We start from the raw sequence: 19,148 nt of genomic DNA on the forward strand, positions 1-19,148 counted from the left end.
AAAAGTGGGTCATTATTATCAGTTGTGCACTTATAAACAGTGTCAACGGTTTTTGCTGAGGGAAAGTGATGCAATCCCAACATTAAGTAGTCTGAATTCTTCTTCTTCTTCTTCTTCTTCTTCTTCTTCTCTCCCTCAACCATGTGGAGTGTTATCAGGGTGTGGCACACGGCTGTTCACCAGATTCCTCCAGGTCTGCTGGTTGTGTATCAACGTCTGGGTTTCTGCAAGTGGTTTTTCTGTCCATTCTGGAATGTTGTCAGCCCATCTGTTTTTTAGTGGTTTTTTGTTTTTGTTTTTGTTGTTGTTGTTGTTTGTATTTTGTCTCTCTCTCCCTCCCCCCACCCCCCTCCCTGAACAGTTTCTTGGAGGATTGTTTCAGCAAGGTCATTGGGTCTTGTTACCTGGCCATACCAGCATAGCTTTCTTTACTTTACTTAACTGATGTCAGCAGATCATCGAAAGGTCCAATGTGCTGCTTGATGGCTTGAACCCTTCTTTCTAATTCCGGCATCCTGACCTGGAAGAAGCTCTGTCTCCTTATCTCAGTGAGGTGACAGAACTTCGCTGACGAGCGTGGTAATTGTTAGCATCAGTCACGGGTTAAAGCTTTGATGTCTTCTCAACACTTTCTTCTTTCTCATTCTCAAAGAACATCCCTCTCCTTTCTGTGGGACTCTTCTCCCTGATGTCAGAAAGGTGCTGCGTGTCATCGCGCGTGATCTTTTCCGGTAGTGATTTGGGTGTGCTGGGGGGTGCTTCCGGGCTGCTGGGCGTGTTCCTTGTGACAGAGTGGGAGGAGGACCTGCTTGATCTGACTTGGACTCTCTCCCGCAGGTCAAAGATCTCCTCCCCATCTGTGACAAACCAGTCAGACCAGTGACTCGGAAGAAAAAGCAAAAGTAGACATACACAAAAACGCTCCTAATGATACATAAACAACGTATTTGTATAGCACTGAATCTTGTGAAGAGATAAACCAAAGCGCTTTCACTCACGACTTACACACGCTGGTGTAATTCTTTAGAAAAAGGATGAAAGACAAAAATATAGATCATCATCATCATCATCATCCAAAGCATTGCGGAAGTCATGTGAAGCCAGGAGAATTGCACAACCAGACTTTCGGAAAGAATGTCCAATGGAGAATTATAGGAATTATTGTATGTAAATCATAACTAGACCCTCAGAATACAAAATATCATTTCAAGTGTTACCTGTAATTGCTCAAGCATTATTCCAATCCATCATTTGCTATTTGACTTTCTAGTTCTTACTGTTCCATTACTATAAGCACTTCCATTCTTACTGTCCATTACTATAACCACTATCCATTCTTACTGTTCATTACCATAAGCACTGTCCATTCTTACTGTTCATTACTATAACCACTATCCATTCTTTCTGTCCATTACAATAAGCACTATCCATTCTCACTGTCCATTACCATCAGCACTGTCCATTCTTACTGTTCATTACTATAAGCACTGTCCATTCTTACTGTCCATTACTATAAGCACTGTCCATTCTGACTGCCCATTACGTAAAGTACTGTCCATTCTTACTGTCCATTGCTATAAGCACTGTCCATTCTTATTGTCCATTACTAAAAGCACTGTCCATTCTTACTGCCCATTACTATCAGCACTGTCCATTCTTACTGTCCATTACTATAAGCACTGTCCATTCTTACTGTCCATTACTATAAGCACTGTCCATTCTTACTGTCCATTGCTATAAACACTTTCCATTCTCACTGTCCATTACTATAACCACTGTCCATTTTACTGTCCATTACTATAAGCACTATCCATTCTTACTGTCCACTGTCCATTCTTACTGTCCATTACTATAAGCACTGTCCATTCTTACTGTCCATTACAATAAGCACTGTCCATTCTTACTGTCCATTGCTATAAGCACTGTCCATTCTTACTGTCCATTACTATAAGCACTGTCCATTTTACTGTCCATTACTATAAGCACTATCCATTCTTACTGTCCACTGTCCATTCTTACTGTCCATTACTATAAGCACTGTCCATTCTTACTGTCCATTACAATAAGCACTGTCCATTGCTATAAGCACTGTCCATTCTTACTGTCCATTACTATAAGCACTGTCCATTCTTATTGTCCACTGTCCATTCTTACTGTCCATTACTATAAGCACTGTCCATTCTTACTGTCCATTACAATAAGCACTGTCCATTCTTACTGTCCATTACTATAAGCACTGTCCATTCTTACTGTCCATTACGAAAAGTACTGTCTATTCTTACTGTCCATTACTATAAGCACTGTCCATTCTTACTGTCCATTACTATAAGCACTGTCCATTCTTACTGTCCATTACTATAAGCACTGTCCATTCTTACTGTCCACTGTCCATTCTTACTGTCCATTACTATAAGCACTGTCCATTCTTACTGTCCATTACAATAAGCACTGTCCATTCTTACTGTCCATTACTATAAGCACTGTCCATTCTTACTGTCCATTACGAAAAGTACTGTCTATTCTTACTGTCCATTACTATAAGCACTGTCCATTACTATAAGCACTGTCCATTCTTACTGTCCATTACTATAAGCACTGTCCATTCTTACAGTCCATTACTATCAGCACTGTTCATTCTTACTGTCCATTACTATAAGCACTGTCCATTCTTACTGTCCACTGTCCATTCTTACTGTCCATTACTATAAGCACTGTCCATTCTTACTGTCCATTACTATAAGCACTGTCCATTCTTACTGTCCATTACAATAAGCACTGTCCATTCTTACTGTCCATTACTATAAGCACTGTCCATTCTTACTGTCCATTACTATAAGCACTGTCCATTCTTACTGTCCATTACTATAAGCACGGTCCATTCTTACTGTCCATTACTACAAGAACACAGGGGCAGATCTGAGCACAATATCAGACGATATTTAAGGCGGTTTGTATGGCTTCCAGCATTGTCAGGCAATCAGACAGATGCACAAACGAAATGGATTTATGCTTGCATGCACGAAGATATGCAACCATGCAACTATATCGAAAAAGGAGTAGAAGAAAAAAAAAAAAAAGAAAAGAAAAAAAGCCGATAAACAAACATAACGTCATTTTGAAATTCATTTTTTGCACCAAGTAGGCGGCACCACGGCAGAGACGGTCAGGCATTGGACTTGTGATCCAGTGTTCACCAGTGATCAGGGCTCAATGCCCCGTTTCAGCCACAGAGGGGTACAGATGAGCTTTTTGGGAGACGGAGAAGGATACAGATACGGTGATATGGTGGAGTGATGGCAAAGAGGTAACGCGTCCGCCTAGGAAGCGAGAGAATCTGAGCACGCTGGTTCAAATCACGGCTCAGCCGCCGATATTTTCTCCTCCTCCACTAGACCTTGAGTGGTGGTCTGGACGCTAGTCATTCGGATGAGACGATAAACCGAGGTCCCGTGTGCAGCATGCACTTAGCGCACGTAAAAGAACCCACGGCAACAAAAGGGTTGTTCCTGGCAAAATTCTGTAGAAAAATCCACGTCAATAGGAAAAACAAATAAAACTGCACACAGGAAAAATACACACAAAAAAAGAAAAAAAAAAAGAAAAGAAAAAAAGGTGGCGCTGTAGTATAGCGACGCGCTCTCCCTGGGGAGAGCAGCCCGAATTTCACAGAGAGAAATCTGTTGTGATAAAAGAAATACAAATACAAAACAAAATACAAATTCAGCTTTAGACCTTCAACCCATGTATAGATACGTACAGGTAGGGAGACGGACAAGGGTACAGATGAGCTATACGGTGATATTTAGCTTTAGACCTTCAACCCATGTATAGATACGTACAGGTAGGGAGACGGACAAGGGTACAGATGAGCTATACGGTGATATTTAGCTTTAAACCTTCAACCCATGTATATAGATACAGGTTGGGAGACGGAGAAGGGTACGGCTATACGGTGATATTTAGCTTTAAACCTTCAACCCATGTATGGATACGTACAGGTAGGGAGACGGACAAGGGTACAGATGAGCTATACGGTGATATTTAGCTTTAGACCTTCAACCCATGTATAGATACAGGTTGGGAGACGGAGAAGGGTACGGCTATACGGTGATATTTAGCTTTAAACCTTCAACCCATGTATAGATACAGGTTGGGAGACGGAGAAGGGTACAGATGAGCTATACGGTGATATTTAGCTTTAAACCTTCAACCCATGTATAGATACTTACAGGAAGGGAGACGGAGAAGGGTACAGATGAGCTATACGGTGATATTTAGCTTTAAACCTTCAACCCATGTATAGATACAGGTTGGGAGACGGAGAAGGGTACGGCTATACGGTGATATTTAGCTTTAAACCTTCAACCCATGTATAGATACTTACAGGTAGGGAGACGGACAAGGGTACAGATGAGCTATACGGTGATATTTAGCTTTAGACCTTCAACCCATGTATAGATACTTACAGGTAGGGAGACGGACAAGGGTACAGATGAGCTATACGGTGATATTTAGCTTTAAACCTTCAACCCATGTATAGATACTTACAGGTAGGGAGACGGACAAGGGTACAGATGAGCTATACGGTGATATTTAGCTTTAGACCTTCAACCCATGTATAGATACGTACAGGTAGGGAGACAGAGGACCGTAGAGATGGGTTATAGGGTGACAATTTCACCTTTAACGCATAAACGGATACTTATGGCAAAGGAGAGAGAGAGAGAGAGAGAGAGAGAGAGAGGGCGGTACAGACGGACTAAAAGGGACCTTTAACCTTTAACCCATGCATGGTTGGAGTGTGTTGACTGACCCATGTGAGAATGTTCTTGAAGCAGCTGATGTTGTTACATCTTATATCAGTTTCTGTGAAGACATGATAATTCCGACAAAATAATGAGACTTTTCCCCAGCAACAAACCATGGACTTTTATTTAATCAAGTAATCCGCGTGTGTGGGGTAGGGTGGGGGGTGGGGGGTGGGGGGGGGTGGGGTGCGGGTGTGTGCTGATTATAGGGTTGTGGTTTTCCGCAATTCATCTTTATTCTTATCTTATCTGTCTATTATAATCAATGTGCAGTATAGTAGGCTATGTTTATAATTATATTCAAATAATGTTTCTTAATTCTTTCTGTTTTTACATTAACCTGATTAAGAATACTAGTTATTACCTGCAGTGTGTGGATGTATGTATGAAACGATGTATGTGATATTTTTTACATTTGTATCTTCATAATATTCGTAAAAGCTGTTGTTGACTTTTACAGTTATGGTCCCCATGTTGTTTACTTGTCTATGTTGTGATAATGCACCTGACCAAATTTCTCCAGTTGGAGATAATAAAGTTATTCTTATCTTATCTTCTTATCTTATCTTATGGATACTTACGGGCAAGGAGAGAGAGAGAGAGAGAGAGAGAGAGAGAGAGAGAGAGAGAGGGGGTGGGGGTGGGGGCGGTACAGATGGGCAAATAGGGTGACCTTAAACCTTTAACCCCTGCACGGACACTCACAGGTGGGGAGGGGGAGGAGGGTGCAGGTGAGGTAGTGGAGGGAGACACGGACGAGGTAGAGGTAGCCCCGGCGGTACGTGGTCTTCATGACGCCATACACAAACGGGTTGACGGCCACGCCCACGTTGACGATGCGCATGGCCCAGAACTCGAACGTGGGACACACGGGGGACTTGGCCAGGCACGCTGCTTGAGCCGTCTGCAAGGACAGAGAGGGTGGGAGGGGTGGGAGGGGTAGGAAGGCAGGGGGGCGGAGGTGGCACGGGGAGGGGGGGGGGGGGGGGAAAGTTATTATCATTTGTCGTCGACGTTGTTGTTAAGAGAGAGAGACAGAGAGAGAGAGTGAGAGGTGAGAGAGAGAAAGACAGACTGACAGACAGATGGACAGACACACCAAGAAAAGTTCAGACTTCATCCTCACACCCACCACCAGTCCAGCCCCACACACCCCCAGCCCCACAACCCCCCCACCCCCAGCCCCACAACCCCCCCACCCCCAGCCCTTGTCCTCACCCACCCCTCCACATTCACACCCCCCCCCCCCATCCACCCTCGGCTTGATCTCATGATAATGTAAACGTCATGTAAACATGGTGTAGGGTGAAATAAGACAATATAACTTTAACTTGTTTAAGATAAATAAGTGACCAAAAAGCTGGACAGTTGGATGATCACATATCCGTATCATTCATTGTCAGTTAATTAATTGACTAGTATACATAATCAATCTTGAAATACAGATGAAGTGTGTTTGAATGCATGATTGTTTAAGTGTTTGTATGCATATATTTTAGCTGTTTATCATATCCCTTTATTCTTTTTCGTTTTCCTTTCGTCGCGTGCACAAGATAAATTACCCTCTCCACCTCTCCGGCATTAGAGCTGTAAAACGTTATTTGCCCACAAAGAGTCATTGTCACTGTCAGAATTTGTCATTGCCATTGTCAGAATCTGTCATTGTCAATGTCAGAACTTATCATTTGTCAGAATTTCTCGTCGTCATTTTCACTGTTAGAATGTGTCATTGTCATTGTCAGAACTGGCAATTTTCATTATCATTGTCATTCTCTCTCTCTCTCTCTCTCTCTCTCTCTCTCTCTCTCTCTCTCTCTCTCTCTCTCTCTCTCTCTCTCTCTCTCTCTCTCAAAAGGAAAGACTGGAAGAATATGTCATGCCTAAAATCTTAATCCTGGAAAGAAAAACGTTTCGAGTTCTGAGTTTTCTGTCCCCCCCCCCTCTCTCTCTCTCCCCTCTTTCCCACTCCCCCTCTCTCTCCCTCCCTGCCCCCGTCCCCCTCTCCCTCTCTCACTAAATCATTCACCCTCCCACACCCACTGACTCACCAGGTTTGGCAGCCAGGTGAAGAGGAAGAGCGTGGCCACCACGCCCATTATCCTGGTGAACTTGCGGTCTGCCACGCGGGATGCGGCGTCCCCGAAGGGCCTGGCCTTGAGAGTGAAGGCGATGCTGAGGTTGCAGGACACCAGCAGGAAGATGCCTGACAGCAGGTACACCATCTTGATGTACAGCGTCTCCTGCACCGGGCACACCCCCGTCACCATGGTCACCGTCACGGTGGTGGTGGGGGTAGGGGCGAGGATGAGGTTTGGTGAGCTGGGATAGGCGGTGGTGGTGGTGGTGGTGGTGTTGGTGGTGATGACGTTGCTGGGAGGAGTGATGATGATGGTGGGGAGGGTGGTGATGCTGTTGTTGTTGTTGTCCGTGGGGGCGTTGTTTGTGGTGGTGTTGCTGTTGTTCTTTTTGTTGCTGATGACTGCGGCCATCGGCTGGAGGAGGGAGGAAGAGGTGGGGGAGGTTGTGGGAGTTGTGTGGATGGAGGAGGAGGAGGTGGAGGAGGTTGTGGCAGTTGTGTGGAGGAGAGAGGAGGAGGAGGAGGTTGTGGCAGTTGTGTGGAGGAGGACAGGGGAGGGGGAGGGGGAGGGGGAGGTGTGGGAGGGGGACGTGGAAGAGACGTGGGTGTAAGTGATGTCCACGGGCGCACAGTACCAGCCAGCTTTCAGCACCACCGGATACCTGGACGTCACGGAGCAACAAAGTACCTTTTAGGTTGTTCCTTTGTTTGCTTGTTTCTTTGTGCCCCGGATTCTGGGACAGTTTTGTTTTTTATATTTCGATGACAGGCCAAACACACAGCTTATATAACAAATTTACATATTTATAGTTGGGCCAACAGCAAAGTGAGAGCTGTATTATCAATGGTTTCTCCAATGCCATGCGAAATCATTTACAGCTTAGCCTTTTGCGAAGGACTATGATTCTCAATCTAGGAGGCAAAATTGCACTGGCTCTTAGTGCTGCAGCCTTGGGGGCTAGTTGGCCTTTGGGAACCATCCCATTACCGACTGTCCTTAAACCCTTTTGGCCGAGAGAGTGGGGATGTAACTTGGGCAAGACACTTTTCACTATGATCAATGTCTACCACAGATAGTCGAGATAGCAGTTGCCTCCTCTGCTGTTCTGATTGCCATAATCTGACACGACAGAATAACATACATTTCGATGATGAAGAATGACGATGATTAAGATGATGGGGATGGTGACAATACAGTTATCGGGGGTCCCGCATTAAGGTTTGGGACAACTTGACAAGGCTGTACTCTCAATAATTATAACATCCCAACGTCAACCAGGCTGAGAGATACAGGCACCTGCAGTGTTGGGTCAGGAAATTTGGGCAACACACCCTTAATAAGACGTATCCGTGATTTGGAGGAGGACCTTTGATAGTTTGGTCCGTAGCACACCATTCTGGAGTCTGGAACATGATACGGGCTGACCCCCCCATTCCCCGTCCCCCCACCTCTGATGGGGAATCGAACCCGCGACCTCCCAGTCGTCAGTCCGCTGTGACGCAAATCACTTGGTCAGGGGGATTGGAGTGAAACATACACTTCATTTGCTGGTGTGATTGGAGTGAAACATACACTTCATTTACTGCTGTGATTGGAGTGAAACATACACTTCGTTTGCTGCTGTGATTGGAGTGAAACATAAACTTCATTTGCCGGTGAGATTGGAGTGAAACATACACTTCATTTACTGCTGTGATTGGAGTGAAACATGCACTTCATTTTCTGGTGTGATTGGAGTGAAACATACACTTTATGTGCTGCTGTGATTGGAGTGAAACATACACTTCATTTACTGCTGTGATTGGAGTGAAACATACACTTCATTTGTTGGTGTGATTGGAGTGAAACATACACTTCATTTGCTGCTGTGATTGGAGTGAAACATACACTTCGTTTGCTGCTGTGATTGGAGTGAAATATACACTTCATTTGTTGGTGTGATTGGAGTGAAACATACACTTCATTTGCTGCTGTGATTGGAGTGAAACATACACTTCATTTGTTGGTGTGATTGGAGTGAAACATACACTTCATTTGCTGCTGTGATTGGAATGAAACATACACTTCGTTTGCTGCTGTGATTGGAGTGAAATATACACTTCATTTGCTGGTGTGATTGGAGTGAAACATACACTTCATTTACTGCTGTGATTAGAGTGAAACATACACTTCATTTCTTTGTTGCTGTGATTGGAGTGAAACATACACTTCATTTGCTGCTGTGATTGGAGTGAAACATACACATCATTTACTGCTGGGATTGGAGTGAAACATACACCTCATTTGTTTGTTGCTGTGATTGGAGTGAAACATACACTTCATTTACTGCTGTGATTGGAGTGAAACATACACTTCATTTACTGCTGTGATTGGAGTGAAACATACACTTCACTTACTGCTGTGATTGGAGTGAAATATACACTTCTTTTACTGGTGTGATTGGAGTGAAACATACACTTCATTTACTGCTGTGATTGGAGTGAAACATACACTTCATTTACTGCTGTGATTGGAGAGAAACATACACTTCATTTACTGCTGTGGTTTGGAGTGAAACATACATTTCATTTACTGCTGTGATTGGAGTGAAACATACACTTCATTTACTGCTGGGATTGGAGTGAAACATACACCTCATTTGTTTGTTGCTGTGATTGGAGTGAAACATACACTTCATTTACTGCTGTGATTGGAGTGAAACATACACTTCATTTACTGCTGTGATTGGAGTGAAACATACACTTCATTTACTGCTGTGATTAGAGTGAAACATACACATCATTTGTTTGTTGCTGTGATTGGAGTGAAACATACACTTCATTTACTGGTGTGATTGGAGTGAAACATACACTTCATTTACTGCTGTGATTGGAGTGAAATATACACTTCATTTACTGCTGTGATGGGAGTGAAACATACACTTCATTTGCTGCTCTGATTGGAGTGAAACATACACTTCATTTACTGGTGTGATTGGAGTGAAACATACACTTCATTTACTGCTGTGATTGGAGTGAAACATACACTTCATTTACTGCTGTGATTGGAGTGAAACATACACTTCATTTACTGCTGTGATTGGAGTGAAACATACACTTCATTTACTGCTGTGGTTTGGAGTGAAACATACACTTCATTTACTGCTGTGATTGGAGTGAAACATACACTTCATTTACTGCTGTGATTGGAGTGAAACATACACTTCATTTACTGCTGTGATTGGAGTGAAACATACACTTCATTTGCTGATGTGATTGGAGTGAAACATACACTTTATGTGCTGCTGGGATTGAAACGAAACATACACTTTATGTGCTGCTAGGATTGGAGTGAAACATACACATCATTTACTGCTGGGATTGGAGTGAAACATACACTTCATTTACTGCTGTGATTGGAGTGAAACATACACTTCATTTACTGCTGGGATTGGAGTGAAACATACACTTCATTTGTTTGTTGCTGTGATTGGAGTGAAACATACACTTCATTTACTGCTGTGATTGGAGTGAAACATACACTTCATTTACTGCTGTGATTGGAGTGAAACATACACTTCATTTACTGCTGTGATTGGAGTGAAACATACACTTCATTTGCTGCTGTGATTGGAGTGAAACATACACTTCATTTACTGCTGTGATTGGAGTGAAACATACACTTCATTTGCCGGTGTGATTGGAGTGAAACATACACTTCATTTACTGCTGGGATTGGAGTGAAACATACACTTCATTTACTGCTGTGGTTTGGAGTGAAACATACACTTCATTTACTGCTGTGATTGGAGTGAAACATACACTTCATTTACTGCTGTGATTGGAGTGAAACATACACTTCATTTACTGCTGTGGTTTGGAGCACAAAACGGAACCCAAGAGCAAACGGGTCAAACATACACAGACAGACAGACAGACAGACAGACACACACACACACACACACACACACACACACACACACACACACACACACACACACACACACACACACAAACACATTATTCATATATGAATAACGTTCAGACTGATATGAAAGATATTTCACAAAGGAAGCAACACACTCAAGCACACACGCACGCACACACACACACACACACAAACAGACCAACAAACCCACCTACATACACACACACACACACCTCCCTCCACAACCACCCCAACAACACCCAAACCCCCGCCCCCCTCACCCCCCCGCACCCCCTCACCCCCCCCCCCCCCCCCCCCCACACACACACCTGAGCAGAGGCAGGGAAGCCAGCATGAGACAGAAGAAGCCGAGGAAGGCCATGATGACCTTAAGCTTGAAGCCGGTGACGAGCAGCTGCTTGTAGCGGAAGGGCTTGGTGAGGGCCAGCCAGCGGTCAGCGCTGATGAGGACCAGCATGGCGAAGGTGGTGTAGATGTACCACACCGTGGTCACCGCACTGAACTCACACACCACCCGGCTCCCGAAGTACTGACCCCGGGCAGCAGAGATCAGGGACTGGTGGGACACGGACACACACACACACACACACACACACACACACACACACACACACACACACACACACACACATATATATATTGGGAAAATGAGTGATGGTGATGATGACGAAGATGATGATGATAATGTTGCTGCTGACTGCTGATAATAATGATAATAATTATGATGATGATGATGATACTACTACTACTACTACTACTGATGATGATGATTATGATAATAATAATAATAACAATGATGGTAATAATGATAATAAGTTACAGCAACAACTAAAACATACTACTACTACTATTACTACTGCTGCTGCTGCAACTACTACTACTGCAAATTATCATACAGTACTCTTATATATATATATATATATATATATATATATATATATATATATATATATATATATATATATATATATATATATGTATGTATGTATGTATATGGCACAACCCCCCTTATATTGGGTTCTAACCACCTCACATGAAACAGTATATACAACAAATCATGCACAGTATACTACTGTTGTTGTTGTTGTTGCTGCTGCTGCTGCAACTGCTACAACAACTACTAAAAATGATCGTACGGCACTTATACAATTATATGACAACTCCCCATATATTGGGCTCTAATCACCTCACATGAAACAGTATATACAACAAATTGTGCGCGGTATATTTTTTTGTGGGGCCCCCCAACCTCCAGTTATTCCTACTCGATTTTGAAGGGTCTCCAATCCTATCTTTTTTCCCCCTTTTCTATTTTTGGAGTGATGGCCTAGAGGTAACGCGTCCGCCTAGGAAGCGAGAGAGAATCTGAGCGCGCTGGTTCGAATCACGGCTCAGCCGCCGATATTTTCTCCCCCTCCACTAGACCTTGAGTGGTGGTCTGGACGCTAGTCATTCGGATGAGACGATAAACCGAGGTCCCGTGTGCAGCATGCACTTAGCGCACGTAAAAGAACCCACGGCAACAAAAGGGTTGTTCCTGGCAAAATTCTGTAGAAAAATCCACTTCGACAGGAAAAACAAATAAAACTGCATGCAGGAAAAAATACAAAACAAAATGGGTGGCGCTGTAGTGTAGCGACGCGCTCTCCCTGGGGAGAGCAGCCCGAATTTCACACAGAGAAATCTGTCGTGATAAAAAGGAATACAAATACAAATACAAATTTTTACATTTTCCATTGCATGAAAAACACAGCATGAAAAAACAAAAATAGTGCACAATAGCATCAACAGCACACGAGGACATAGGAGAGAGAGAAAAAAATCCATAAGCACCTAGACAGTAATACAAATTACAAATATGAACAATCACACCATAAAGCGCAAAATAAACCACAACACACACACACACACACACACACACACACACACACACACAAAGAACAAAACAAAAAAACAACAACAAAACAACAACAACAACAACAACACACACACACACACACACATATATATATGTATATTTGTGTATATATATATATATATATATGTGTGTGTGTGTGTGTGTGTGTGTGTGTGTGTGTGTAGATAGATAGATATACAGAGCAAACAGACAGACAGACTGACATATAGCGCACTGACTGTGTGTGTGTGTGTAACTGTGTGTGTGTGTGTGTGTGTGTGTGTGTGTGTGTGTGTGTGTGTGTGTCTGTGTCTGTGTGTCTGTGTGTTGACCCCCATCCCCAGAATGACTGACCGGGGTGAAAACGATGGTGGATGTGTGTGTGTGTGTGTGTGTGTGTGTGTGTGTGTGTGTGTGTGTGTGTGTGTGTGTAACTGTGTATGTGTGTGTGTGTGTGTGTGTGTGTGTGTCTGTGTGTGTGTGTTGACCCTCATCCCCAGAATGACTGACCGGGGTGAAGACGATGGTGGCTCTGTGTGTGTGTGTGTGTGTGTGTGTGTGTGTGTGTGTGTGTGTGTGTGTGTGTGTGTGTGTGTGTGTGTGTGTGTGTGTGTGTGTGTGTGTGTGTGTGTGTGTAACTGTGTATGTGTGTGTGTGTGTGTGTGTGTGTGTGTGTGTGTGTGTGTGTGTCTGTGTGTGTGTGTTGACCCTCATCCCCAGAATGACTGACCGGGGTGAAGACGATGGTGGTTGTGTGTGTGTGTGTGTGTGTGTGTGTGTGTGTGTGTGTGTGTGTGTGTGTGTGTGTGTGTGTGTGTGTGTGTGTGTGTGTGTGTGTGTGTGTGTGTGTGTGTGTGTTCGCGCGTGTGTGTGTGTCTGTGTGTGTGTGTTGACCCTCATCCCCAGACTGACTGACCGGAGTGAAGACGATGGTGGCCGTCAACACGTCGTTGAGAGCCAGACCACCAATCAGGACGTCGGAGGTGCTGTCTCGGTACCTGGCATGGGACAACACGGACATCCATCATGGATTATCAGTCATCAGGCCCCACCTCACGGGGACATGATTATCAATACTCACTGTCTGAACTACTGATACTGATACTGATACTGCCTGAACTAAACGAAAGGTTCAACCGCTTTCAACACACAAAACCCTGTCACGTCTGGCGGAGGGTGTGTGTGTGTGTGTGTGTGTGTGTGTGGTTCCACCCCGACGCCCCACCACCTCTCACTCTCTCTCTCTCTCTCTCACACACACACACACTGTCGATTTACGACATTATCTGAACCATTAGGTTCTTCAAGACAAATAAGACGTCAGACCTCCTGTTTGATTCATCATCCTAAAAAAAAAAAAAAAAAAAAAAAAAAAAAAGGACCCAAAATACTTCCAAGCCCCACATAAAAAAAGGCAGATGATAGGACTGAATGAAGAAAATAGTGCTCATCTCAGTGTTGACAGAATTACTACCAACTCTCCAGAGCAATACAGTTCAGACAGTACATCACAGACTTCGGAAAAAAAGGAACAAAAAGTGTCGAGGCTTGATGTACAAAAAGGAAATCTGACTGGACTGAACTGCAGACAAACAGCAGACAGTGAAGAAAGAAAGAAAAAAAAAAGGACAAACAATCAAAGAACGCAACAGAAAACATTTCCAGCACAGAGTTTCCAGAAGGCAGGGATGGATTTTTACCGAACCACCCCCTCCCCCTCTGCATCTCCATCTGGGAGACTCTGAACCTGTAAGGTTGAAGGTGGCAGAATGGTTAAGATGCTTATCCGCAAACACAGTGTCCGTGACGGGCGGAGTTTGAATACCGGTGTCGCCCTTTCTCCACAGTTATAATCAAACTTGGGCGTCAAGTCATTCGGATCAGACGATACACCAAGGTTCTGTGTGCCGTTGTCCTCTGGCAAAATTCGGCAGAAGCAACATACTCTGATTGGTGCACAATGATAATGATGTGCATGCATGCAGTCACAACCTGTCAAAACACGATGGGTTACAGAATACAGAATACAAAATACTTTGTAGTCTCCAAAGAGAAATCAACTTGTGGTGTATAACACTAAACGAAACGAAACTCACACTCATTCATTGTATTAGACAGGAGACACAACAGCTTGAATGTCGACTTAAGATAAATCCCACATAAAAACTCACAGTCACACACGTGCGATAATCACAGCAGACATAAAAAAAAAACCCAGAAATAATAAAAGCAGAAATTCAATAATCACAGTCACACATGTGCTATAATCACAGTGGACATACACAGTACACAGAGTAAACCACACATACAATAATCACATTCACACATGTGCTATAATCACAGTGGACATACACAGTACACAGAGTAAACCACACATACAATAATCACATTCACACATGTGCTATAATCACAGTGGACATACACAGTACACAGAGTAAACCACACATACAATAATCACATTCACACATGTGCTATAATCACAGTGGACATACACAATACACAGAGTAAACCACACATACAATAATCACAGTCACACATGTGCTATAATCACAGTGGACATACACAGTACACAGAGTAAACCACACATACAATAATCACAGTCACACATGTGCTATAATCACAGTGGACATACACAATACACAGAGTAAACTACACATAATAATCACAGCCACACACACACAACAACCACAGCCAAAGGCATAAATCACTATACTATAATAAAACATAGGCATTATGTAAAACACAAAGTGCTGTTCAATGGAATGAACTTCCTCTTTTGCTTCGTCAAGTCTCCACACTCAGCTCTTTCAAGTCTGGCCTTAAACCCCACCTCTTCCCAAAATAGCCTCCCTTTCCTGCCTCTTCCTTGTCTTTAGTTTCTCCAGTTTTAGAGTTATGCGTGCGTGAGAATGACTGGTGCTAAAGCGCTTAGATTTGTCTATGCACAAGATTCAGCGCTATATAAGTACCATTATTATTATTATTATTATTATTAAAAAAGTGCTGTTCAAAAGTACGTTTAAAAGTGGAATGTGATATCATGCTGGTCTTCACGTCAGGCATCTGTCTTTGGATTTGTCCGACATCTCCCTGAGACAGTGTGAAAGTGGAGCTGTACCTGAGCACCTTGCAGACGATGATGTAGGTGAAGAGGTTGCCCACATAGCTGACCGGGATGGCCACCCCGTAGTACAGCACGTTGAAGGGCAGGCCCGCGTCCCGGGGGTGGCGGGGGTAGGTGTAGTCCAGCACGTGGGACACGTTCATTGCCATCCTCTCCTGACATGACAAGGCAAGACGTGGTATGACATGACATGATATGACATGACAAGACATAATATGTTCAGTTCAAGAAAGCCCCCACCTGAGTGGTGGTCGTGAAAATGTAACATATGAAAGACAACTGAGACAAGGCATGCTTCTTTCAGGAAAGCCATCTGTGTGTGCCTCTCTCTCTCTCTCTCTTTGTATGTGTGTGTGTGTGTGTGTGTGTGTGTGTGTGTGTGTGTGTTGGGGAAAGGGGGGGAAGGGTTTCATGAAAATATTACTTATGTAAGACAAGACAAGACAAGACAAGACGTATTTATTTCAGGAAAGCTTGTGTTGGTGGGATTGGGGTTGGGGTACACGAATTGTTTATAAATTCAAGACAAAGCAAGGGAAGGCAAGACAAGACAAGACAAGGCAAGACAAGACAAGACAAGACAGGACAGGACAGGACAGGACAGGACAGGACAGGACAGGACAGGACAAGACAAGACAAGACAGGACAGGACAGGACAGGACAGGACAGGACAGGACAGGACAGGACAAGACAAGACAAGACAGGACAATACAAGACAGGACAGGACAGGACAAGACAAGACAAGAGACAAGACAGGACAAGACAGGACAGGACAAGACAGGACAACAAAGACAAGACAAGACAGGACAGGACAGGACAAGACAAGACAAGACAGGGCAGGACAGGAAGGGACAAGACAGGACAAGACGAGGCAAGACGAGACGTATTTATTTCAGGAAAACTTGTGTTGGTGGGGGTCAGGGTTGGGGTACACGAATTGTTTATAAATTCAAGACAAGGCAAGACAAGACAAGGCAAGGCAAGGCAAGGCAAGACAAGACAAGACAAGACAAGAAGTGTTTAATACAAAAAATCCCTGTGGGGCTACATCAAAATAAAACGAGACGTTTTTATTTCAGGAAGGCCGTGTGGAGGTAAGTGGAAATGTTACATATTTAATACAGCGCGAGCCAAGGCAATTGAAGACAAGACATGACATAACGAGACAAGACAAAACAAGACATGTTTATTTCAGGAAACCCCTTGGGGTTGGGGGGTCACGTGAACATTTCACCATTTTCCTGTAACCAATGCAAAACAGGAAACACATTTGTCGTTGTGCTCATAACCATGTCTTTGAGTTTGGCTCGCTTTGTAAACCGGTTCTCTGTCTCTGGCTCTGTCTGTCTGTCTACCTGTCTGTCTCTCTGTCTGTCTGTCTGTCTGTCTTGGTTGGCTCGCTTTGCAAGCCGGTTCTCTGTCTCTGGCTCTATCTGTCTGTCTACCTGTCTGTCTGTCTGTCTGTCTTGGCTGGCTCGCTTTGTAAGCTGGTTCTCTGTCTCTGGCTTGTCTGTCTGTCTGTCTACTTGTCTGTCTGTCTGTCTGTCTGTCTGTCTGTCTTGGTTGGCTCGCTTTGTAAGCTGGTTCTCTGTCTCTGGCTTGTATGTCTGTCTGTCTACTTGTCTGTCTGTCTGTCTGTCTGTCTGTCTTGGTTGGCTCGCTTTGTAAGCTGGTTCTCTGTCTCTGGCTTGTATGTCTGTCTGTCTACTTGTCTGTCTGTCTGTCTGTCTGTCTGTCTGTCTTGGCTGGCTCGCTTTGTAAGCTGGTTCTCTGTCTCTGGCTTGTCTGTCTGTCTGTCTGTCTACTTGTCTGTCTGTCTGTCTTGGTTGGCTCGCTTTGCAAGCCGGTTCTCTGTCTCTGGCTCTGTCTGTCCATCCGTCTGTCTGTCTGCCTTGGTTGGCTCGGTTTGCAGCAAATCCGTCTGTCTATATGTCTGTCTCCCGCACCGCCCCTCTCTCTCTATCTCTCTCTCTCTTTCTACCTCTGCACCCCTGTTCAATGCAATAACACAGAGGTTAGCATGTAAGACACCACTCTGCATTTGGATTTCTTTTATTATTATCATTATCTTTATTTCATAATAATAATAATAATTATTATTATTATTATTATTTACTTCTTTCTTCCTGTTGTTTGAACATTTATTTTTCACAAGATGACACTATTTAAAAGCATAAACATATTAATACCACTGCACTTCGGATTATTATTATCATTACTACTATTATTATTATCATCATTATTGATATTATTATTATCATTATTATTATTATTATTATTATTATTATTATTAGTAGTAGTAGTAGTAGTATTTACGCCTAATGTTGAAAATAAGCCTTAGGTGTTTACAAATGAACACACACAAGTCAAAGCACACAATCATAAAAATAGTACACGATCAAAAATACAACGAACAAATTCTGAAACTCTGGAAAGGGATGAGCTGTTGAAAATTATTCAGGAGGGGAAAAGGTGGGTCTTCAGACTGGGTTTGAAAGATTGCAGCGAAAATGAGTGACGGAGAGGCTGAGGAAGCTGATTCCAAAGAATGGGGGGCTTAGTATGAAAAACTGCATTGGCCATACGTTTTGGTTCGAACAGGGGGGATCCTTAGCAGGCGGATGTCAGAAGAAGAGCGGAGTTGTATGTAAAGATGAATGAAATCAGAAATATACTGTGGACCAATATGATCTCATTTCAGCAATGAAGGGGGGGTTACTGGTGATAACATGGTCGTCAGTTAATCATGGACACATCCTCCCCAAAATCACACCCCTCCCCCCCCCCCCCGCCACCCCGCACCCCCCCCCTCCCCCCCCCCCCCCCCCCCCCCACACCGCTCACAGCTGATGCAGAGGCTTGGCATCATGTCAGTGCACGCTGAACGTACACTGGCTGGCCAGGTCGCAAAAAAATTCTTTCTTTCTTTCTTTCTTTTTTATTTTTATTTTTATTTTTTTATTTTTAAATTTTTTTTAATTCCAATCCTCACAACAGCGCAATCCTCAGCAACCTCCCCAAACTACAACAGAACCATCAATATAATGATGTTGGTTGTATAAAGGCAGAAGAAGAAGAAGAAGAAGAAGAAGAATCCAACACTGTGTAATCTGTCCTCGTAACAGTTCACCACGTGACGACCAGACTGTGTCATCATAGTTATTTCCCTTGAAGGCTTACAGCTGGAACCTGAACTCCGACGAACTACGTGCATTGGACCCTGTCATTTACGGGATGCTCACACGTACCGCGGACGGTCAGTCATAGGTTAATACGGTCGCCGGATAGCATACTCCGCGCAAGCAGACAGCAAG

The 19,148-nt window shown here is 43.7% G+C and overlaps 1 protein-coding gene across 1 annotated transcript in view; it reads right to left on the bottom strand.

Moving 5' to 3' along the window:
- Nucleotides 1-603: 603 nt before the first annotated feature.
- LOC143300823 (trace amine-associated receptor 7e-like) overlaps nt 604-19,148 on the bottom strand; it is a 29,587-nt gene continuing 11,042 nt past the window's right edge. The window contains exons 4-10 of the mRNA XM_076614754.1: nt 15,829-15,989; nt 13,627-13,708; nt 11,122-11,369; nt 7,471-7,547; nt 6,857-7,068; nt 5,514-5,712; nt 604-857 (exon numbers count right to left, since the gene is read on the bottom strand). Of these exons, the coding sequence (XP_076470869.1) occupies nt 604-857; nt 5,514-5,712; nt 6,857-7,068; nt 7,471-7,547; nt 11,122-11,369; nt 13,627-13,708; nt 15,829-15,989 (1,233 nt within the window). The remainder of the gene's footprint in view (nt 858-5,513; nt 5,713-6,856; nt 7,069-7,470; nt 7,548-11,121; nt 11,370-13,626; nt 13,709-15,828; nt 15,990-19,148) is intronic.

This window comes from Babylonia areolata, chromosome 26 (genome assembly GCF_041734735.1).
Source record: "Babylonia areolata isolate BAREFJ2019XMU chromosome 26, ASM4173473v1, whole genome shotgun sequence".
NCBI classification, from domain to species: Eukaryota; Metazoa; Mollusca; class Gastropoda; order Neogastropoda; family Buccinidae; genus Babylonia; species Babylonia areolata.